The 23,472-nt window shown below is 45.0% G+C and overlaps 1 protein-coding gene across 1 annotated transcript in view; it reads right to left on the minus strand.

The window, feature by feature from the left end:
• Cpped1 (calcineurin like phosphoesterase domain containing 1) overlaps window positions 1-23,472 on the minus strand; it is a 109,944-nt gene that overhangs the window by 85,960 nt on the left and 512 nt on the right. The window contains exon 2 of the mRNA XM_050136329.1: window positions 2,252-2,470. Within this exon, the coding sequence (XP_049992286.1) occupies window positions 2,252-2,470 (219 nt within the window). The remainder of the gene's footprint in view (window positions 1-2,251; window positions 2,471-23,472) is intronic.

Below are 23,472 nucleotides of genomic sequence, written 5' to 3' on the forward strand. Positions count from 1 at the left end.
AGGACAGATGAGGAGCCATGGCCACACGCATGACTTTGTGTAAGACACCAGCGACCAGAGACAAAGCCACTCCTGAGATATTCCCTGCTTGTTGTTCGCCGTGAATGTTAAAGAAAACTGTTCCAGCTGCCACTTTCACTCTGGGTTGAGTTTAGGTGCACAGGCAGTCACAGCAGGAGCTGGATAGCGATACCTGGAAGGTGCCCCGCTATTTGCAAAGTGTCTCGGCTTCTGGAGCAGTTAAGACAAGTAGAGTTAGACAAGTGCAGATATTCCCAGACGCTGCTCATGACTGCTACCTGGTCTCCAAGTCACTTCTGCTATAGTAAGCAGAGATGGGGGCAGGAAAGGGGAAGCAGCCATGGAAGCTCGCTCTGCCTCTCTGATGGGAAGGGACACCTTCTCCTTGCTTACATTTGATCACTGGGTTGAGGGTCTTTCTGAGACAGAAGGATATTGAGTGAGGGTATCGGAGAGAAGGAAGAGAGTTTCAGAAATGTCCAAACACTTTTTCCTCCTGAGCCCTTCTCACTTGCTCCCTTCTCTTCCCTCCTGCCCTCCCCTTCTCCTCCAGAGAGCAAAGCATGGTCAAAGCAGAAACGCTCGAGGGCCAGCATGTCACTTTTCTTCAGGGAACTATCCCATTCTCCAGACAGCATGGCTGTCGTGGAATTCACCTCACAGTTTAGCTTTGGGCCCATGCGAGTCAGGTGAATGTGGTCTGTGACTCTGACTGGACTATCCAAAACAGGTCACTTTGTTCATGTTGTGATTTCTATAAACCTAGAACTCCCTAGAGAGCTAGTCAAGTGGAAAGCACAGCTGAGAGACGGAGAGAGATCAAACTCAGATAACAACCTCTGAGCCCCTGTGGGAGAAATAAGAGTGTAAAAAGCAAAGGAAGTCGGGTTAGAGAAATGGTTCTGTGGTTAAGAGTTCTTGCTGCTCTTGAAAAGGACTTGGGTTCAATTCCTAGCACCCCCATGGTAGCTCACAAGAGTCTGGAACTCCAATCTGAGAGGATCTGATGTCTCTTCTAGTTTGTGCACACACTGCACATACACCCATACACAGAAAACAAAAATTGAAAAAGAAAGACAACTAAAGAAGGGACCAGATTACAGTTACAGATTATTGGAGTCCTTGAGTACCAGCCTCAGCACCCCAACAGGATACAGCTAAGATTTGCCATAGCATTTGAAAACCTGGCTAATTGATCCAAGGGTAAACCTCTACATATTCTTTATTCGTTGGGGCAAAGAAGCAGTGAGAAGAAGGAAAAGGTGGCAATCCCCACCCGGTCTCTAGTTTTTACAGACATCCTTGGGAAATGCCACAGGCAAAGATAATCACGTCACACACATTTAGAACCACAAAAAGGGCAGGTACAACCTGACAAAGCAGCACACCAGAACAGGTGACACCACCCAGGAAAGAGCAGTGTCCAAGGGGAAATACCTGACATTATAAACAATTGGATAAAGCTACTAAAAGTCCCTGAATCTGGACTTCACCCACACCCAGACCTGTCTGTCAGGTAAGGTCTTCCTATTCGTGTGTGTGTGTGTGTGTGTGTGTGTGTGTGTGTGTGTGTGTAGTTGGGGGTTGTCTCTATGTAAAAGTGACTGCTAGAACAAAGAGTGAACGTTCTCACTCTCAGGCCTCCGGCCTCTGGTGTTAGAGAATGAATTCCACACTGCTGCTGAGGCATTTTGAGAATGAATCCCATTTCGAAGGGAAGAATGAATCATGGTTTCACAAGGTTTTTACAAACTTGACAGTGACTTTTCTGAAAGGCAAGTGCTCCTGCAGCTGTGCTGAAATGGGTTCTCCATGTGGATGTGGATGTGCACATTTCCCGTGGACTGCTCAACCAGTCTCTCAGCTGTGCAGTCACTGTATAGTCTTATGGGCTCCAATGACAGAGCAGAGTTAAAATTCCAGACATAGTGTTTGGAAGTCATAATGTTTGCCCTTGGAAATGTAGCAAGGAGACAGAGAGGGAGTGGGTTTCCTATTAAGTTTGGATCATCAGAGTTGTGACTGGGCCTAATTACTGTGATTAATTTTGCCAAGTTCTAAACAGAAAGTGAGCACACATTTTCTGATATTCGATGACACCAGAACCACCTTGAAGAATAAGAACAATACCAGACAGAGCTGTCTTCGGAGGAAAATCTCCCTTTCCTGCCTATAACCTGTCAGGGTTAGCTGAAGAAGAAAAGATCACCCATGACAACGCAAGACTTACCTGGCATGGCGTGGATGAGGTCGCCACAAAGAACAAAGAATTTGGGTTTGGGGTTCAGCTTGTTGATGGCCTCAACAGCATGCTTAGTGAGATGGATCTCCTGCTCCCATTCATCACCGCCACTGTCACAGTCCCCAGTGGACCAGGCCTTCATCAGCCCAAACTGCGGGTCTGCACCTTGGATGAAGTAGAATGGGCCTTTCCATTCCCTTTCCTTTTCTAAGAAAAAAAAACAGGTGGGGGAGGGATGAAAGAAAATCGGTCAGTGAAGGCATCCAGGCTACCATGCAAGTGGAAACAATACTTTTCTTAAATTAGGTCGGCCATTTGGATAAGATGCTCTGCAAACACACTGCTTTCCTGTCGCTGTCTGGAGGATTTTGATTTATACTAATTACACTGGAGAGCTGGTGATTCCCAACAGCCGCAGGAACCACAGGCACTGCTCTAGCCCTGTCCCCAAGCTGTTTGTCTAAAAGCTAGACATCGGAAATGAACCAGAGCCCACAACGGAGCACAGTGCAGAAGACATTAATGTTCAGTAATAGTGTTCTACTTGGAATTAAAAATACCCCAGACCAATGCTGCCACGATGTTATATTTAAATTACCAGGTAAAGTGCTTACGAGTCTTTTCTTCCAGGCTTAATGGCACCATTTGTGCTGTTTTGGGGGAATGCAACAGAATTTTAATTATAAAACTTGGCATTCAAAGTTCTGGCTATCTGGTGGAAGATGCAGCGCCAGGAACAAAGTCTTGAAATCTTGGATCAATATGAAAGGGAAAAAAAAAAAGTCAATGCTAAAAATTCAAAGGCAGTGTGAACTTGGTGACAACACCCTGTGAAAGTGAACATGGGGATTCTATTTCTTTCAGTTTAAATGAGGTAGAACCGAAACTATATAAAAAATAAACCAAAAGACCCCCCCACACTGTTGTTACATATATACAAATGGTGAAATAATTACCACAAACAAATCTATCATCTTCAACCTTTATGTGGGGGTGTGAGAAAAACTAGTGTCTAATGTTGGCAAATTTCAAGAATATAACACATTATAAAGTTACCAAACGTACAGAACAAATCCACTAATCCTTGAGCTATAATGCCCTTTAAGTCCATCCACAACCAACCTGATCTCACTGCAGGCAAGGAGTGGCAGGGACTCTAGAGTGCACCTCACTGTTCAGGGCAGAGAGCAAGCTCTACTGAAGAATTTGACTCCTTGTCATTCAGTCCTTGCTGTGTGTGATAGAAAGACCAAGACAGTCCCTAAAGGTACTACCCCCAATAGTATTCTCAGCCTTTGTAACCTTGAGTAAGGAATACACCTGCTCCCAATAAACAGAACACAGTCAACAATGTCCCTTCAGTGTGGACTGGAAGAAGACCGTCATCTTCCTCCCTCTGCTTTCCCTGCTCCCTAGTCAAAAGCTGTCTACCAAGCTGGGTACACTGGCACATGCTTTTAATCCCAGTGCTCAGAAGGCAAGAGACACATTCCAGGTCAGCCAGGGGCTACATAGAGTGATTTTGTCTTAGGAGAAAACTAAACAAAGCTGTCATTATAGTAAACTGTCCTATGGGGTGGCAAACCAGGCAAGGAACAGACGGAAGAGTCTGGCCAACATCCCAGAAAGAACTGCATCCTGTCAATGGCTATGTGCGTGGACCAGGAAGAGGATGTCCCTTGCTGAGCTTTTGGGTAAGAACAGTGCCTTAAGTGACAGCAGAACCCAGCAAATGTACCCAGACCCCCATAGGGGACTCTGTAACAATGCAGGCTTGCTGCTTCATGCTGCCGAGTTGCAGGATAATTTGCTGGTGGCAATAGATAACTACAAATCAAGCTGGAGACAATGGTGAAGGGAGAGAGACTCCTCCTGAAGAGCTGAATACGCTTCATAAAAAAGGAATAAGAAACAACAAGAACCCTACTAGATGCTTTGTGCTTTTAAAGTTAACTGTTAGTAACATTTTCCTATTATTTCAGGAGTAACCTCTGTATGCTATTGATCGCCTTTAGCTATGTTCTGATTTCTGAGGTCCTTTGCAGAACTATTTAAAGCATATAAATTAATCAGAAGCAGATCCGGGAAGTGAGTGGCACCCAAGGTCACAGAGTAAATCAACCTGCTGACACAGTTTAGAAAGTTTCCTGCAGCAAACATTTTAATAAGTGGTTTCCCATGACAAATAGCCAAGAGCCTCAAAAAGTCAATAGTCCTTGGATCTATTAAGACAAATCTTTCATTCCATATTTACTTAATAAAAACTTAAAGTGTCAATTTTATGATGAAGAAGTACAAAATAAATAGATTCGACTTGTTGATTCAAAAATACAGCTTTCACCTCAAAGGGGAGAAAAGAGTTTATTCTGGAGCCAAATATGAGACCATGTGACCTTGCCCCAGGAAACAAATTCAAGTGACTCCGGATTCTATTTCCAACATGGAAACAATTTCATGAAGCTTTTAAATAAAAGAACACAGGAAATCATAAATCAAAACATTATTCAGATATGTAGGTGGAGACATCAGGTATGTGATGGCATTTTAAGTCTGTTCACTACTAGGAGCTACTGTGTACATTCCAAATGATTTAACTAATGGCCACAAAGATATTAGGTCAAATACACAGGAAGGCAATAAATGACTCCTAAGTGGGCTAAAAACGATCCAAGAAAATTTGGATCTGGACTTGCACCATTGCAAACTGTCCATGTCAGTGACTAGACAGTTAATCAGCCTTCGTAGTCAAAGCTTTCAAGACATTCTCATGCACGTTCGATACCCAGCTACTGTAGCAACCTCATCAGGCAGCTGTTGGCTCAGGATACTGCACTGCAAGGTATCTTTTAAGGGTTTGCTCAGGTGCTGATGGTCATTAGTATCATCTTAATGTAAATCATGCTGAACAGTCCGACAGCATGGTGACGCATGTCTGCATACCCAGCTCTTGGGGATGGAACCAGAAAGAGCTGGAGCAGGAAGCCACCCTGGACTACATGGTAGGTGTTTGTATTTTAAAAGGAGATGGCAAGAGACATTCCAGTGCATGAAGGCTCTTGCCACACAAGCCTGATAACATGAATTCCATACCCTTTCCTCCCGTGAAAGAGAATGAACTCCCAAACGTTGTCCTCTAGCCTTCAATTACACAGTTGACATACAGATGCCTACACACACACACACACAAATACACACATGCACACACACACAAATACACACATGCACACACACATGCACACACACAAATACACACATGCACACATACATACATACACACAGACACACACACACACACACACACACACGTTGCCTGAGATCTCTATCCCACCAGGTCCCGCAGCCATTCAGTCCCAAAGAAACACACAGAGGTCTACATTAATTATAAACTGGTTGGCCTATTAGCTCAGGTTTCTTATTAACTAATTCTTACATTTTAAATTAGTCATTATTCTTGTCTGTGTTAGCCACATGGCTTGGTACTTTTTATCAGTGAGGTGTTCTCATCTTGCTTCGTCTGTCTGGCTTCCTCTGTGTCTACTGCAGACTGTTTTTCCTCTTCCCAGAATTCTCCTGTTCTTGTCCCTGCCTCTACTTCATGTCTGGCTACTGGCCAATCAGCATTTTATTAAAGCAATACTACTGATAAATCTTTACAGGGTACAAGATCATTGTCCCACAGCACACACGCATCACTGTAAAAGTAAATTTGAAGACATATAAAGATCAGACTGAATTAAAGCTGTGGGACTAGACAACCGTTGTCCTGGAAGGGGGACTGTTCTGAGTGCCTGTCTCCTTCATCTCTCAGGGGTCAGCTTTTTACAGGATGAAACTGAATTCCAAAGTTCAGGCTGACCCCAAGATATATATGACCTGTACGGCATCCTTTCCAGGGCAAAGCTACTGTCTGCTTCCCACCCCAGCAAAGTCCAGCTCCTCAAGACGCTCCAGAAGCACTGTCAGAGTAGTCCAAGTCACGGCAATTAGCTGATCTGAGACCATCCCTGAATGATTTATAGAGCTTCTGTCACTACTGAAAAACACATGTCGAGAGACCCCATGTCCCCCTAACTTTTCCTGAGAGACTGTCCTCTTAGAGGTAAATGCCTGACAAATCTAATTAAGGAGAACTGCCTGGAAAGGAGGCTGGAGGGAGGAGGGAGGAAGGAGGAGTGCTGGCAACCTTAAAAGTCATACAAGGTGAAGAGAGGTATCTGAGCTCGCTGTCCTGAGCAGGGCCAACATCAGCAGGAGGTGGGGCCTAGTCAGTTGAATCCCGCATTGACCTGTGACCCACTGACATCTGAGAACAGGGGAGAGACAATACTGAGACTTCAGTAACAACACTCTGAGGAGGCTTTTTTGTTTTTAACTGCAACATATTTGGAGTTGTACTTTTTCCTGTTCATTTCTTTCTTTTTTTTTTTTCCCGACTCTTTTTAGCTTAGTTAGGTATTTGGTCCTAAACATTTCTTAGTATTTTCCATGACTATCCAATTATCATCACATTGGAAATTGCTTTTCCAAGATTATTTGAATGGTAAGAGCTTAATTGAAGAATTCTTTAGTGACTGGTGAGTTCTAATACTTCATAATATCTATTTATGTATTTTGGGGAGAGGGCACATGTGTGTTTGTATGAAGAGGTCAGAGGACAACCTTTAGGAGTCAGCCCTCTTCCCACAGTGTGGGTCTCAGGAACCAGACACAGGTCATTACATTGGTGGCCAGCACCTCTGCTCACTCACCCGCCTCACTGGTCCCAGCTCTGATGTTCAGCTCCTACAAGACATGGTGATGCACAGAGAAACAGCCATACTCATGGGCGTGTGCACCACACACACGCACAGAGCACAGACAGAGGCATGGTTTTTCTAGTGGGAGAACCCAAGCAGGGGTTCTAACTGATGGCTATGACGAAAACATGATCAAACGTTGACAAAGTGTGTGTGGGATGAGCGACAGAACACAGTGTGCTAGTTAAAGAGTCTCAGATCTGACCCAGATGGCACCTGTGGTGGCTTGAAAGAAAATGGTCCCCAAAGAGAGGAGCACTATTAGGAGGTGTGGCCTTGTTGAAGGACTTGTGTCACGGGGAGGGGAGGGGCTTGAAGGTCCCCTATGCTCAAGCCCAGTTTCACAGTTCACTTCTTGTTGCCCAGAGATCAAGATGTAGAACTCTCAGTTCCTTTTCCAGCACCATGTCTGTCTGCACACTGCAATGTCCCACACGACAATAATGTACTAAACCTCTGAACTGTAAGCCACCCAATTAAATATTTTCCTTTATAAAACTTTGCCATGGTCATAGTGTCTCTTCACAGCAACTGAAACCCTAAGATTGTGTTGAAATAAAGAGCGGCGGGGCTGCGTCCCCAACACCCCGGCCGCCTGGCTAGCTCATGCCCGAAATAACAACACACAAACTGTATTCATTTAAGAACTGCTTGGCCCATGAACTCTAACCCTTACAGGCTAATTCTCGCACCTGGACTAGCCCATTTCTAATGATGTGTGTAAGCACCCCAAGGTGCGCTTACCGGGAAGATTCTAGCCTCCGTCCATCATGGTGTCTCTGCTCCAGAGAGCAGAGCTGTTGAGTCTCCGGGAGCAGAGCAGAGTCTGACCTCACTTCCTCTTCCGCCCAGAATTCTATTCTGTTTATTCCGCCCACCTATCTTTTAACCTATCAGGGCCAGCAGTTTCTTTATTGCTCAGCCAATAAATCAACAGATTGATATGACACTCCCACATCAAGATTGGTTGTCTTTTACTTTTTACTCTTTGGGGGGCCTCCCACCCAACTCCTAAATAAATATACATGGAGACTTATTATTTCTTATAAATGCCCTGCCTTAGCTTGGGTTATTTCTCACCAGTTTTTGTTAACTTACACTATCCCATCTACCTTTTGCCTCTGGGCTTTTTCCTTGTCTTATGACTCCATGGCTGACTGGGTGGCTAGGTGGCTGGTCCTTCTTTTCTCGCTTAGTGACTTCTCTTGCTTTCCTTCTATTTATTCTCTCGGCCTTCCAGCTGCACCTAACCTTTCTCCTGTCTTACTATTGACTGTTCAGCTCTTTATTAGACCAAGCAGGTGTTTTAGGCAGGCAAAGTAACACAGCTTCACAGAGTAAAACTGATGCAACATAAAAGAATGCAGCACATCTTTGTATCATTAAACAAATGTTCCACAGCATAAAAAAAGTAGCACATCTTTAAATAAATTTCCACAACACTGAGACAGCATGAAAACAAAGCTATATGGTCCTTACAAATACTTGATATAAAGTTCTGCAACAAGTCTACAGATCATTTAGCATTAATACATAATAAAGCACATATTTATTTAATTGAAACACATAAAATAACCATGAATAAAAATGTTCATAATTAATGTTAATTTTCAAATTTCATGTGCATATGATGAGTATGTGTGTGTGCGTGCATTCATGAGTATATATACACCTGTAGTGTGTGTAGAAGTCAAAGGACAAAGCCAAGTATCAGTCCTTGCCTTCCACCTTCAGACAGGGTCTCTGTTCTTATTCTGCCCCATAATTAGGAGGGAGAGAGCTGCTGAGGATTCTTCTGCCTCTGCCCCCATATATCTACAGAGGTGACGTGATTACAGACATATGTACCAGTTTTATATGGATCGGGGCCTCCACCTCCATGTCTCTATAGAGGTGATGGGATTACAGACATATGTGTCAGCTTTACATGGGTTTGGGGCCTCTACCTCCATGTCTCTATAGAGGTGCCATGTTTATAGACATATATACCAGTTTTCCATGGGTTTGGGGCCTCTACCTCCACGTCTCTATAGAGGTACTGAGATTGTAGACATATGTACCAACTTTACATGGATTTGGGGACTTTCAGACTTGCATTGTTTTATCTACTGAGCCATCTCTCTAGCCTCCTCTTCAACAAATCCAATTAACTGTCTACTGTTAAGTAGCAAATTACCAGAAACACAACAAGTTAAGACAGCACACATATTCCAATCCCTGGGGGTCACGAATTAGGCTCTGCTCATTCTGCCCTGGCCTCGGAGCCCCTCATAAGCAACAAACAGGGTGCTGGTCAATGTGGAGGTCTCAGCTGAAAACTCATGAGGGAGATTCTGCCTCCGAGCTCCATGCTCTGTAGCAACTGGACTTAAACGTAGAAGTTAACCAGCCTTGCTGCAGGGGGTCATCCTTGGTTCTTTGGCATCTCACAACATGAGAACTTGTGTCATCAAAGCCATGGGGGCGTAGAATCTGATAGCAACTATATTATTATTATTATTATTATTAATTATTATTATTATTATTATATTTGTATATTATAATTGTACATGACACAGCTCTGGACATGACATCCCCATCCTCATTGCTTCTGGGGAGCTCTTTATCACAATGACAGTTGCTAGGTCAGCCAACACCAAGGATAGGGGATCATAATCCCACAGGCAAGAATTCCAGGAGGCAGGATGTGGGGGGATATGCCTGAGTTAGTCAGACACAGCAACCTAAAGCTCTGGGCTAGGTGGTGGCAGACTAACTTTGAGGTATTCAAGGTCAGCCTCAGGTAGAGAGCTCAAAGCCAGCCTGGGCTGTGGTAAGATTTTATCTCAAACAAAACAAAAAACAAAAACAAACAAGCAAACAAACAAAATCCCAGGCCTAGCTTTTCTCGTAGCTTTTCATGCACTTAGCTAGGTTAGCTTCAAGTTTGTTACTGACTTCGTAGTACTGAGAACTGTGCCCATTTATTTCGGCCCACCCACAGGAAACTGGAAAGCTTAGCAACAGAGGCTACCTGAGTTATGACAAGCTTCTAAAAACTGAACTTAACCAGATTTTTATTCAACCAAGGTGTGATACTGAGAGCGTCTCAGGCTGGAAAGACGCACAAACCCGGCTACCCAAAAGTTGTTGACCACTATGTAGACATCTTGTCTCCAGAAAGTTCCTCCAAGTGGAGTGACTCAGTAAATGAGATGAACGCATAAAATGAAGCTGGCAAGGCCCGCACTTTCTCCCCGTCGTCTCTGATGATCACAGTCTGCCAACAGCATGAGGCGGACGCAAGGTACGGCTGCTGCCCAGACACCCAGCTTCTGAGGCTGCTAATTGGTGATCTCCAGACACGCCAAACTCAAGGTCTGGCTAGCAGATGTGTTCTCTTAGACCCACGCACTGTTTACAAAATTTGAAATCTGTTGCCAACATTTTAAATTCATTTTCTATATATATATATATACATATATATTAATGCATGCCTGGGTTTCTGGATTCTCTTGGAAAATCTGGTCACACTGCGCTCATCTGACACATGCCAAGGACTGGCTGAAATGCGTGGTCCTTCCACAGGCCCTGGACTTGCTCTAGCCCACACACAGTCAGTTTCCACAGGCCCTGGACTTGCTCTAGCCCACACACAGTCAGTTCACTGCCTGGCTCCCTCCTAGGGAAACTCTTCTATTGTGCCCAAGGTGAGGAAGAGGAGACCCAGAAAACAGAAGGAGTAAAAGCAGTTTCAAATGCTCTACACATTTGGGATCAGGTGGTTTATATCTGAGCTCACACAGAAGTCACGAGCCAACGCCTCAAGGTTGCCACCAATTTCCACTTTAAAAGCTTTAATTTTAAGTTTTACATTTTTAGAGAAAAAAAAACTTGTCTTATCAAACCAAGTTATCTGTCGCACACAGAGTTACAAGGTCTGGCTAACTCTGATTTCTGCTGCCTGATAAGAGACTATCATGGCAACCATCTTGCAAAATTAAGGGATTAATAGTGGATCTCGGGTGAGAATAAACTCCTCACAAAAAAGCCTCTGAGATTTTTCAGCCGTTTAATCAGGTGCAAGGCAACCTGACACAGGGACGAGTCCTAAAAGCCTGTGGGAATCACACACTGCCTCCCTGAGACTGCTTGTGTGCTAAACCCTGCGGAAAGACAGACTCAAACTACAAGTCTCTTTACAGTTGGCACTGTCAGTGTCTCAGAATAAATGTCGGACCTGTTTCTGCCAATGTATTTCCTCTTTAAATTAGAAACATCATAGATTCTTTTGCTATTGCCTGCTAGTCACTGTATACATACATACATGATAAATACTATAATAAAATCACTGTTCTCATCCCATGACTAGGAAGAGGCTAAGGAAAGTCACTGTGTCACGAATGCCTGTTGCTGTAATAATATACGCACTCATGATATGCTACACAGAGAGCCCCAAATGACTACAGGTAAAATACAATGATAAACAGATCTCTTAATTTTTACAAAGGGGGGAAAATCACACTTTCTGTCTTAGTTAGGGTTTCTGGTGCTGTGAAGAGATACCATGACCATGGCAACTCTTATAAAGGAAAACATTTAATTAGGTCTGGTTTATAGTTCAGATGTTCAGTCCATTATCATCCTGGCAAGAAGCATGGTGGAATGCAGGCTGACTTAGTGCTGGAGATGTAGCTGAGAGTTCTGCATCGGCGTGGCCTGAACTTCTGAGACCCCAAAGCCCACCCCAGGTGACACACTTCCTCCAACAGAGCCATACCTACTCCAACAAGGCACAGCTCCTAATAGAGCCACTCCCTATGAGCCTGTGGAGCCATTTCCTTTCAATTCACCACACTGAGTTTGGTTAAACACAGCACAAAGTGTAAGACCCTGGTTGAGCAGTCTGGTCAAAAGGCCTCAGGCAGAACTACCTCACATCACTACAGGGTACAACAATTTAAGAATTCAAGGTGTTGGTTCCTGTTCATTTGGCAAACTCAAAATAACTAGACAGCTAAAAAATTAACTTTAAAAGGAGTAGGGAGGTTTATTTTTCTTCGAATGTCCAAATGTTGAATTCAAAATCCAACATTTCTACAATTCATGCATTTCACTCACAATTCATCCTGGCTTTTCCCCCAGGTACCCTAAGTTCTGCCACCACTATCTCTGGTCCCTTAGTGTACAGATCTTAGGATCACGTCTTTGAGATCACACAGCCAGCCAAGCTCTGACTTTCCTTTTCTACAACATTGCCTGCCTGTTGAATTAGGAGCGGCGGGGCTGCATCCCCGGCACCCGGCCACCCGCCCACATGGCTAGCTTATGTCCAGAAATAATTACATGGAAACTGTATTCTTTCAAACACTGCCTGGCCCATTACTGTAGCCTCTTATTGGCTAGCTCTTACATATTGTTCTAACCCATTTCTAATATTCTGTGTAGCCCATGAGCTGGCTTACCAGGGAGGATCTTAACCTGAGTCTATCTGGAGCAGGAGAATCATGGAGACACCAAAACTAAGCTTCTTTTTCCCAGCATCCTGTTCTGTTTACTCCACCTACCTATGTTCTAACCAATAAAATGGGCCAAGGCAGTTTCTTTATTAATAAGAAATCACTCCCACATCACCTGCCCCAGTCTTCCTGTCCTGTACTGCAACCCCCTTGGGTCTGCTCTCTGCTGGTCCAGCTTTAACAGGGCTTCAAGAACAACTCTGCAGCTCCTTTACTGCAGCCCACCAGGTGGCAGCTGCCACTGTGCTGTTCCAAACCTTCCCCTATTACTCCCCACCCCAGTGAGAGTTACTGCTCTGACTCTCAATAGCAAGTTCAGATCTGACACATATCAGACCTGTTTTGGGGCTGGCATGTAGCAAGCCCACGACGATAGCAGGGATGAATGACGATGCCACTGGACCCTGGCTCATTCTGACACTGGGGAACTGGGATGAGGTCAAAGCTTTTCCAGCTGCATCTACCACAGGTCCAATCAGTGGCTCTACACTCAACAGACCAGATGATTTTAGACACCTTAACATCCACGCCATTGGATGATTTTAACATAAAATGTCTAGACATTTTTGGATGTCACACTGCAAATGGGTGGTTGTCTTAGTTACTGTGATAACCAGCTGGGAAAGTGATTTAAAAAGAGAAGGGTTTATTTGGGATCACTGTTTGAGGGCACAGTTCACCATGACAGGGAGTCACAGTGGCAGGGGCTTGAAGCAGCTAGTCACATTGTATCTACAGTTGGGAAGTAAGAATCCCAGCTCAGGACACACCACAGTACCCTCTGAGATGAACCACTGTCTGCTTCCTCTCCCATACCCATACATCCCATCCCGCCAAGGACTGTTCTCCACTGTCAACTCTTCCGACAGGAAGTGTCATCTACTGTGGCCAGCCCCACTGCACAGAGCCTGCCTTCACCCCAGAAAGCAGATGCACCCTGGCTCCCTTCTTTCATTCCAACACATGGGAGCTGGGCATGGTGGTACGCACCATGTAGCTCCAGCATACAGGAGGTTGAAGCAGGAAGATCGTGAGTCTACACAGTAAGGGAGGGGAGCACATTATACTCTGGGCACGCCTCTGTGGTGTGGGCCATGTGCAATGCTAGACATTCAACAGTGGACAATGCAGGTGGGGAAGAATGGTGGGGAAGGTGGACAGAACGAGGTTGTTATTTGACACCATGCTTGTTAGGATCTTAGGTGTAGTCACAAGGCGGACCGACTAGTGGGGTCCTGGGAGGGACACACTCCTGGGCGGGGTAAGACTGGAACAGGAAGCTGAGATGAGACCACACATGACCTACCCTAGCCTGGTCCATGTAATCCACAACCTGAGTTTCAAGAGTTCATGCCCTGATCCATTTCTATTTTACTAACTGTACCACATTCAAGCTCTTTACCTTCTCCGGGATTCAGTCTCCTCATCTGCAGAGAATGGACAAAGCCAGCTCCTTATGAAGAATTACTTAATATATATATATATATATATAAAGCATTTGAACAAGGTCAGAGTAAATGGTCCAATGTGAGCTACCTACAGTTCCCATGATCACCATTCAGAGTCACCGTGATTTCTGTCTTAGAGACAGGCTCCTGGAGTTTGACCCATGTCTTTGTCTCCATGAAAACAGCCTATGACATTTTTTGGGGGGGTCTTTTATTTATTTATTTATTTATTTATGAATTAATTAAAGATTTCTCTCTCTTCTCCACCGCCGCCTCCCCTTTCTCTCCCCCTCCCCCAATCAAGTCTCCCTACCTCATCAGCCCAAAGAGCAATCAGGGTTCCCTGCCCTGTGGGAAGTCCAAGGACCACCCACCTCCATCCAGGTCTAGTAAGGTGAGCATCCAAACTGCCTAGGCTCCCACGAAACCAATAGGTGTCCAGCCTATGACATTTTAGAATAAGTATCTACAAGCTCTGTCCCAACACCCTTATCTTTCCCATACCATGGATTCTGTGTTGGTTACAAAACAGTAAAAGCAGGGAAGCCTTACAGCTGCCTGGAGGCTGTCAGGCTAAAGAGCAAATGCCAGCGAAATACAATTTTTGCAGCTCCTCCTGGCAGCAATTTGCATGGTGAATTGCAATCTAAATATCTTCAGCAAAATCCTTTTTCTTCTCAGGGGACTAATCTTATTTTAGTGGAAAAAAAGTTGCTAAATAATATTCGCTACTCTGGGACTCTTTCTAGTCTAACAATAGTCTCCTCATAATATGGCCAGGCTGGATGTGGCAGATGTGGCGTCCTTCCTTGTTCTGGGGCTGGGGGCTGGGGGCAGCTCTAAGTTCTTCTTCAGGATGGTGCAAGTCTAAAGCTGACTGCAGTGATAGTTGCATAGCTCTGTGCATGTGATAGAGAGCGCAAACCATGCACCTAAATGGGGTAAGCTGTCCAGTATGCGAAATGTAATTTTAAAATGTCCTTCAGGGATTGAAATAACAGTTTTCCTCAGAACTGCCAAATCATTTGTCCCAGGTACCAGGGTGAATTGACCCTATTTTTAGTTCAAATACATTTTAAAAAATGGTTTTGAGACACAGACTTCAGAGTCAAGGCTTGACGGGCACTCTTAGCACCCGACTGAAGACCTGTCAAACCCTTTGGAGACAACAGGTGAATCATATTCCTTGGGCAGGTGGCTCTTAGCACCCCTAGCTTTGGCCAAGACTATCTTAGACAAGTTATAGAATACTAAGGCATCTTCAGGGCCTTCTTGTGACATTTTTGGGGTGTTTCAAGTAGATATTGGCTATACCTTTGCCCCATGTCCCTATCTCCCTACCAAGACACAGGCAGCTCTGACTCACTAGGCTCGAGGGAGACATGAAGTGGTGCATCCTCTGGGCAGATGAAACCCTGCAGGTACCAGGCTGGGCACACAGAGCCTTGAATGCAGAAAGAAGGCAACATTCTCCCAGCTGAGACACCTATCGGTGGTCCAGTGTGGGCCCGAGGAACACAAGCCGTTTATCTAATACCTTGACATCAGTTCTGTTTTGTTCAGGGGATCCACACATACGGGGATCCATCCATCTGCACATTACACACACTGCTGAGTGTGTTTGACCACCAGCCACCGTCCAAATCAGTGGAATCACTGGGCAGGAATCACCTATGATCTCGGGATAGGAAAGAAGAACAGAATCATAAGAAGAATGTGCATTAGGAATGGTCCTATGTGTCATCAAGGAAAAGAATGAGTTAAAGCAAGTGTTGGGGACCTAATTTACAAGATATGAGCAGTACAGACTTCTTCAACTACACGCTGAAGGAGAAGACATAAGGGAGAAAGAGGGACAGAGAAAACCTTAGTTTGGTGGGGACAGACTCCAAACTTGTTTGAGGCCGTCCTCTTGGAGCTAGTGGTGTAGGCCCATGGGAAGTACTTGCCTAGAATGTGGGAATCTCTGAATTTCACCCTAGTACTGCCAACAAAACCCAACATTTCCCAAAATCACTTAAGATCACTCAGCTTCAGGTGAACTGTAAGCTGGAAACCCTGAAGAAAGAGCAGCCTGGACAGATGGAAACCCTGCCCTGCTTCAGTGTCGTTGGCAGCAAAGGCAAGGGGCCTGTCATCAGAGCAGAGGTCTCTGGACCTGCCCATTCACCAGGGTAAGAACTTACATCACGAAATGCTTTGGTACCCCTTATACAGGAAGTCAGTCAATGAGTGTTTGATCACAGCTGTGCCTTAAAGCAGATCAACCAAGCTGTGCCCCCATTTTATAAATGAGGACAGGTGGCATTGGCATGCTTTTTTCTCCTAAAGAAGGCTAGGCAGTGTGTGGTCACTTAGTCCTTGGGTGCTTGGTTGTGGGGCAGAAGGCCAGGAGTTCCTAGGCTGCTGTGGTCTGCCGCTGGCCAAGCACTGCATCACTGCCCCTTCCTCGTTGGCGCACTCAGCAAAGTTCAAATTTGGGTAGTGCACAGACATAAAAGTTGTCTGTCCGCCTTCTCTGGTAAGATGTCCACGGGATTCCTGGAAGGTCTGGCCAGCATTCTAGAAGACTTCTGCAGAAGACAGTGTCATCCAGAGGCCAGCCAGCAGTTCAGCCTGCGTGACACCCCATTCTCCTGCACTCTGCACACTTCTGCACCTGCCCGAGTAGTTTGCTTTGACTTGTCCTCAATCTGTGGATGCTGATGCTAATTTTTAAGTTGCCTGATTTAATGAAATGTGTGGTGCAGGGGACCATGGAGAGTTCTTTCCAACTCTAAGCATACCTCCAACAAAGATGAACATTTTAGGGAGAGAGAGACTCAAGAAAAGTGAGCTGGTAAAAATAAAACACCATTGATTTCGGTGGTAGGGGGAGAAGTGTCAAACAGGAGAAATCTAAACCTAAGAATCCCCCATGGAGAGTGCTGCCCGGGTGAGTTTTAACTGACTACATTCTTTCATTGGTACTTAATGCAAAGAAAAGTCACAAAACGTCCATCTATACACCCAGGCTGTCTAAGAGAGTCTATTGCTGTGAGAAGACACCAGCATTATGGCAACTCTTATAACAGAAAACATCTAATTGAGTTGGTGGCTTACAGTTCACAAGTTCAGCCCATTATCACCATGGTGGGGCACGGCAGTGTGCCGGCAGACATGGTGCTGGAGAAGTAGCGTGTATCCTACATCTTAGTTTGCAGGCAACAGGAAGCTGACAGAGACACTGGACAGTGTCCTGAGTATAGAAAACCATAAGTACTCCAGCAAATCCGCACCTCCTAGAGTGCCACTCTCCATGAGTTTATGGGGGCCAGTTATATTCAAACTACCACACTGGTCAAGACAAGTGCTTGGCTTGACCCGAAAAAGATAGGTAAATAAATGTGTATTTATGGTCTACATAAAACTGAAAAGTTGAGAGCCACAGTGTATTCTTTCTGTTTAAACTGTTTGCTCTATGAAGAGTGCACTGTGGGTAGAAAAGGAAGTAACAGCGGGAGCTTGCCTCGCTCTGTGTCATACAGTCAAATCACCTCAACTCTGTGCAGAGCTGGAAGTGTAGCCCCGAGGGTGAGTGAGGCCTTGCCGAATGTGCTTGAGGAGTGGGTTCCATACTCATCCCTATAAACTAATTTCCTTAACTTTATTATTATGGTGGGCACCATGAGCCACAGCACACAATCTGGGGAGTCGGGTCTTGCCTTGCACCTTATTTCTGAGGCAGGCTCCCTTGTGTTTTCTGTGCTGCTCACCTCAGGATGCCTGGCCTGCAAACTACATGGTCTGCATTCTCGTGTCTTGCTGTAGATTCCAGACATAGATTACATCTGTCAGTTCCAGGTATCAAACTCCAGTCCTCTGGCTTTCATAGTGAATGCTTTTTTACCCTGTGAGTCATCTCACTGGCCCTATAAGAACCAAAAAAAAAAAAAAAAACAAACAAAAACAAAAAAAAACAACTTGCTCAAAATTTAAGAACTATTACCATAAAATATTGGATTAAATCTTCATAATCTGCAACGTAGACCAAGATTTTTGTAGGTGTGACACGATAAAGGGAAGCAATCAACTGAGTTTCATCCTAAGGGAGAACTTCATTTAAGACAACTCACAGAGTGGGAGGCGGCACTTGTGCATCATCCTTCCAGTGAGAGACAAGAACTCTGTGGGCTCAATTATAAAAAGACAACACAATTTTAAAATGGCTAATAATCTAAGTCAATTTCTTCCGAGATCTACCAGTGGCCACTGAGCACACAAAAAGGTATTCAACACTATCAGTGTGATGGTCAATCAACTTCATTTGATTTAATGAATCGCCGCGGGAACACACCTCGGTCGTCTGAGGGTGTTTCTGGAAAGGTTTGACTGAATGTGGGTGGCACCCCTCAGTGGACTGGAGTCCCAGACTGAAGAAAGAGGAAGCATCCCCAGCTCTCTGCTTCCAGAAAGCGGATGCAGTATAAACAGCTGCCTCACACCCCTGCTGCCACAGCTCCCTTCGCCACCACACCCCTGCCGTGAAGAGCCATACCTCCAATTATGAGCCAAAAATAAACCGTCTTCTTGAGTTGTTTTGCTACGTATTTCATCCCAGTGATGAGAAAGCTAACTAATAAATCAGCCACTAGGAAAAACAAAAACCAACACCATGAGAACCCACCCCACGCTACAACCAAACAGACGGGAAGTGCTGCAAGAAAGCAGAGAAACTAAAACCCACAGATGCTGCGGTAAGGAGGTAAATGGTGTAGGTGCTGTGGCAAACAGGTCAGCAGACTCTCCGAACATTAACTACAGCTACTGCATGACCCAGAAATTCCAAACCTATACATGTGCTCAAAAGAAATAAAAATAAATCAAGACTTGTATATTGCTGTTCATAGGAGCTACTCATTAAAAAATATGTTAATGAATATCCCACAATATAATAAATCTAAATGTTTACCAATAAGTGGACATACAAATTTGACTATTTACACAATGAAATGAGATGCGGTAAAAAGGGGCAAAACACTAACCACTCGCTATAGTGTGGATTAGCTTCTAAAGCATCCTAGGGCAAGGCCAGCCAGAAAAGCCCACATACGATTCTACTCACAGGAAATGCCCAAATAAGATTTAGTAGCTATCTGTGAAGTCTGGCAGTGGGAACACATACAGACTACAGGCAGACATGAGGCTGCTTCAGACTGCTGCATGCCTGCATCACTCTCAAGTGGACATGAGGCTGCTTCAGACTGCCGCATGCCTGCATCACTCTCAGGCAGACACACAAGGCTGCTTCAGACTGCCGCATGCCTGCATCACTCTCAGGCAGACACACAAGGCTGCTTCAGACTGCTGTATGCCTGCATCACTCTCAGGTGGACATGAGGCTGCTTCAGACTGCTGCAGGCCTGCATCACTTTGCAAATTTACTGAAAGCAAGCAGTAAGTGCAATATTAATGAAAGTTATGGTAAATGGGTTCCCGAGAATTTTTTTAAAAATAAGACACAGCCAGATGTGATGGTACACACCAGTAATCCTAGTACTGGGAAGACTGAGGCAGGAGGCTCATCAGCTCCACACCAGCTTGGGCTAGAGCCTATCGCAAATAAACAAATAAAATAATTCAGTTAGAAATTAGTTTTTGAAAAGTGTGATCTTTTTAAACAGGTAAATGTGCAGTGACCACTGGATCCCATCGCTGTCACTACTCTAAGGAAGAGAGAAAGGGCCAGTCTTCCTGTCTAATCACAGGAACTTCCTGTGGTCAATTAAATTTAGTGCAGTTATTTGATCAAAACAAAGCAAAGACAGACACTAATGAGCAGGCAGCTCCTAGAGCCAGTGCATCTGAGAACTCCAGCACCAGGCCATTTAAATGAGTAACAGAAAGCAGAAGTGAAGAGTAGGAAGCAATTTAACTGGCTACAGCATAGTCAGTTCAACAGCCACTGAGTTACAGCTCACCTAGTTAATAGCTTATAGCTCAGTTTTCACCACAGGGCCTTCCACAACCAACCCAAGTTCAGCTACTATGATTAAACTCTGTATTGATTGAGGCTGTTGGCCAAATCTGTCCACTCCCACGGCTTTTATTGAACCCCTCTTCAAATAGGAATGAATTTGTCCTAATGAAAAGGCACGACTGGAGCCCTCACTTCATCCTCTGCCTGTTACAACTGTTTAAACCTGATTATTTCCACTGAGAATTTACTTCCTCTCTGCAGTGAGAGGATTTACAGAAGGACCAAGAATGGTCAACATTAACCAAAGTAATCAGTTCCTACAAGGCAGCTGCAGGGGTGCAAAACAGCCATGAAAACAAGTCTTTATTTGCTATTTCTAAAATACTGTCCTTTAAATTATTTTTTATTCTTTTATTTCTATGTATACCTGTGGGTTTATCTGTGTGAATGTATCTGGATGCCTGTGCAATCTAGAGGAGGGCACCAGATCCCCTTGAAGGAGCTCCTGGTGGCTGTGAGCCACCTGACCTGGGCACTGGAAATGGAGGCCAGGTCCTCCAGCAGAGCAGAAAGTGTTCTTAAATGCTGAGTCATCTCCCCAGACCCAAATAAACTTTGAAAGGAAGCTACCCAAGAAGGTGGAGTTTCAGGAAAATAAATCTAGTACCTCAGAAGAAATTAAATTCAGTTTCATTACATCTTATTATTTGTGTGTGGGTGTTCACATGCCACAGCACACACCTGGAGGTCTCTCAGAATCAAAACCAAGTGGTCAGGCTTGGCAGCAAACACCTTTACCCTCTAAGCCATCTTGCTGGCCGTTAAATACAGCTTTTAAAAGCACCTTTATCCTGACTTCTCCCTTTCAGAATTCCTTTGGAACAGATGTACTAGATCTGAGAAGACAGTTACATGCGGAAAACAAAGTCCTAATTAGGATATGTGTCAAGGAACTCTAATTATCAATTTGCCTAATTAATATGAGTATCTGGACAGGACTTAGGAATACAAACTTGCTCAGGTGAGACAGTTCCATTTTATTTCTTATAAACACTATCAGCAGAGTATAGCAGATTATGTTAACAGGATGGCTGAAATTGACTCACCCAACTCCCAGAGAAATGGAAGTACTGCGCCCAGGTAAAGCACCTCTGGTGGGGGATCATATTTTCATCTCATTTGGGACTGTGAGCACAATGTAAACTAGAGACAGTTGCTTGAGTTAACCAAACTCCTTGGATGATCGTGTGAGACTTAAGGCTCTGCTTCCCAGGGGACTGCACAGCGCTGGGAGCACAGGGGAGGCAGCAGCTCAGCTCATGTTCGCATGCATTTCTGTGGCATCTGACACTGTGTGCCTCCCTGCCTAAGCCTTCCAGCCAGGCTTTGGTGGCAAGACTGGCTGCTGGTTTTTCCAGAATTTCTGGCTGTTCTGCTCTTGGATCTTTGGTGTATGCTACATGCATGTGAATAGTAAACACACAGGACAGACAACACACAGGCACCACCCACTGTGGTACACTGTACCCCTTCACAATGGGGTCTCCAAATCTTAAAGCGACAAATCCCATCTCTACCTTTCTAAACATTCAGCGTTCAGAATTCCAGATGATATCTCAAACCTACCCTGATACCAATCAATGCTCCACACCCCTTCACCCCTACCCCAGCCATCAAACATGGCCAAGTACTTACAATCCTGATTCCTCCCACTACAGTGGTCACAAGGTGCCAGGGATTACTATTCTGTACCACAGCTCTGTGCCTAGACTTGGAGCTGAGGGCTGGGATTTGTCACCCCTTCTTTTTATATTCCCCACAACTCACTGGAGAGAGTAAATGAGAAGTATTAGGGTTGCAGATTGAAAAGAAACCTATAGCATAAAGGAACATGGATGGATGGGTACAACCTCTGGAGGGTAACGTGACATCACTTGGTAAATCTGGCAGTGATTACACCCTTGCTCCTGAAGAAATTCTCCCATGTGTCTACACTGTTACAACACTGTTAACAAGGATGAAAAGTGAAAACTACATAGTCATTGTACCAGTCAGGACCAAGGAAGAAATAGTTAACACACTAAAATTAGGAAAATTCCTGGGTCATCTTCAAAGGGATTATTTGGGATAGGTTGAATGAAAGAAACTATGGGGGATAATTTAATAGCCAGAAAAAAAGGAGATCAGCTTTCACTCAGATGCATGGAGCTGGAAAAAGAGTCTGAGAAAACAGCATCTGAGAGAAGCAGGCCCTTCCGGGGAGGACTACAGCCTACAAAAGGGATCCTTGGAAAGCATCAAGGGCAGGAATAATGTGCTGGTGTTCTCTTTTCCCTTCACCCTGACCTCCCGTGGGAGCTTCTCATTGGCTGAGTCTCTTCCTTGACCAGCTCTCAAGGCTTCCTAGGGAACAGGGCCAAGAGTTCACTGCTGCATGTACGTAGCAATCACTGTCCTAGAACACTAGAAAGAGAAGAAAGATTGCAAGCTGGAGAAGGCTCAGCATACCCACTAACAAAACATACAACACATACACTCAATCAAATGGAATACTGCCCAGGAGGAAATAAGGACTACTTAGAGTAATGTGGATGCATCTCAAAAAACACACAGGAAAAACACACACACACACACAAACCAAGACACAGTAACAACTGTGGACAATGGCACCACAGCAGATTGCATTTCCCCCAGTCAACCACAAGTGGACTTTTAGCTGTGCACTCGTGCAGAACCTTGAATTGCATAGAGGGCAAAGAACCACAGCTAGGCGAGAATTAGAGGATTGATCTCCTTGGCTAGGCAGCCAGAGGGAAGACTGGGGAAACGAACTTGAAAAGAGGATGTGAAGGCCGAGAAGGCCCCGGACTTCCCAGTCCCACCAGGGGCCGTGAGCGCAGGGAAGTGCAAGTGCCAGCGTCCTCCAGGCTTTGGAACCAGCCCGCTTCTTTTTCAGAGCAGTTCAGGCAAATTGGAGGCAGAAGAATGACGCAAGAAAAGACTGCCAGGAGCCAAGAAGGGTGAACTTTTCTGTGGTTCTAAGTGCCTGAGAGGGGTCAACCCCAAAGACCCAACAAAACAGGGGGGGAACAGGAACCAATCGCTGTTCCCTCTGGGTGGCCCAAGGCCTAGCACCTAGCGTGTGTGCCACCCTAGGTTACAGAAATATTCTGAACGTGTTTATGCCCCCTGTGAGGCTAAGCCCGACGTCCAAGAACGTTACCAGGACCCAGGCTGGCTTCCTCTCTACTGTTACAGTAAATAGCTGGAAGTGTGGTGTATAAAATAAAATACTGCAAGTCACAACCTCTGACATGTGCCTCTCACAAGCTCGCCTTCCATAACCACAGTTCTGGGAATGAGGGATGAGGAAGTAGAAAGATAGGTTCCACACAGAGGCAAGGCTTCTCTGCCATCTGCCATCTCCACCCGACTTCCGTGTCCTTTTTCTTTCTCTCTCTCTCTCTCTCTCTCTCTCTCCCTCCCTCCCTCCCTCCCTCCCTCTCTC

The sequence above is a fragment of the Alexandromys fortis genome, unplaced genomic scaffold (genome assembly GCF_014885135.2).
Source record: "Alexandromys fortis isolate MF-2015 unplaced genomic scaffold, M_Fortis_MF-2015_v1.1 scaffold_29, whole genome shotgun sequence".
Lineage (NCBI taxonomy): Eukaryota > Metazoa > Chordata > Mammalia > Rodentia > Cricetidae > Alexandromys > Alexandromys fortis.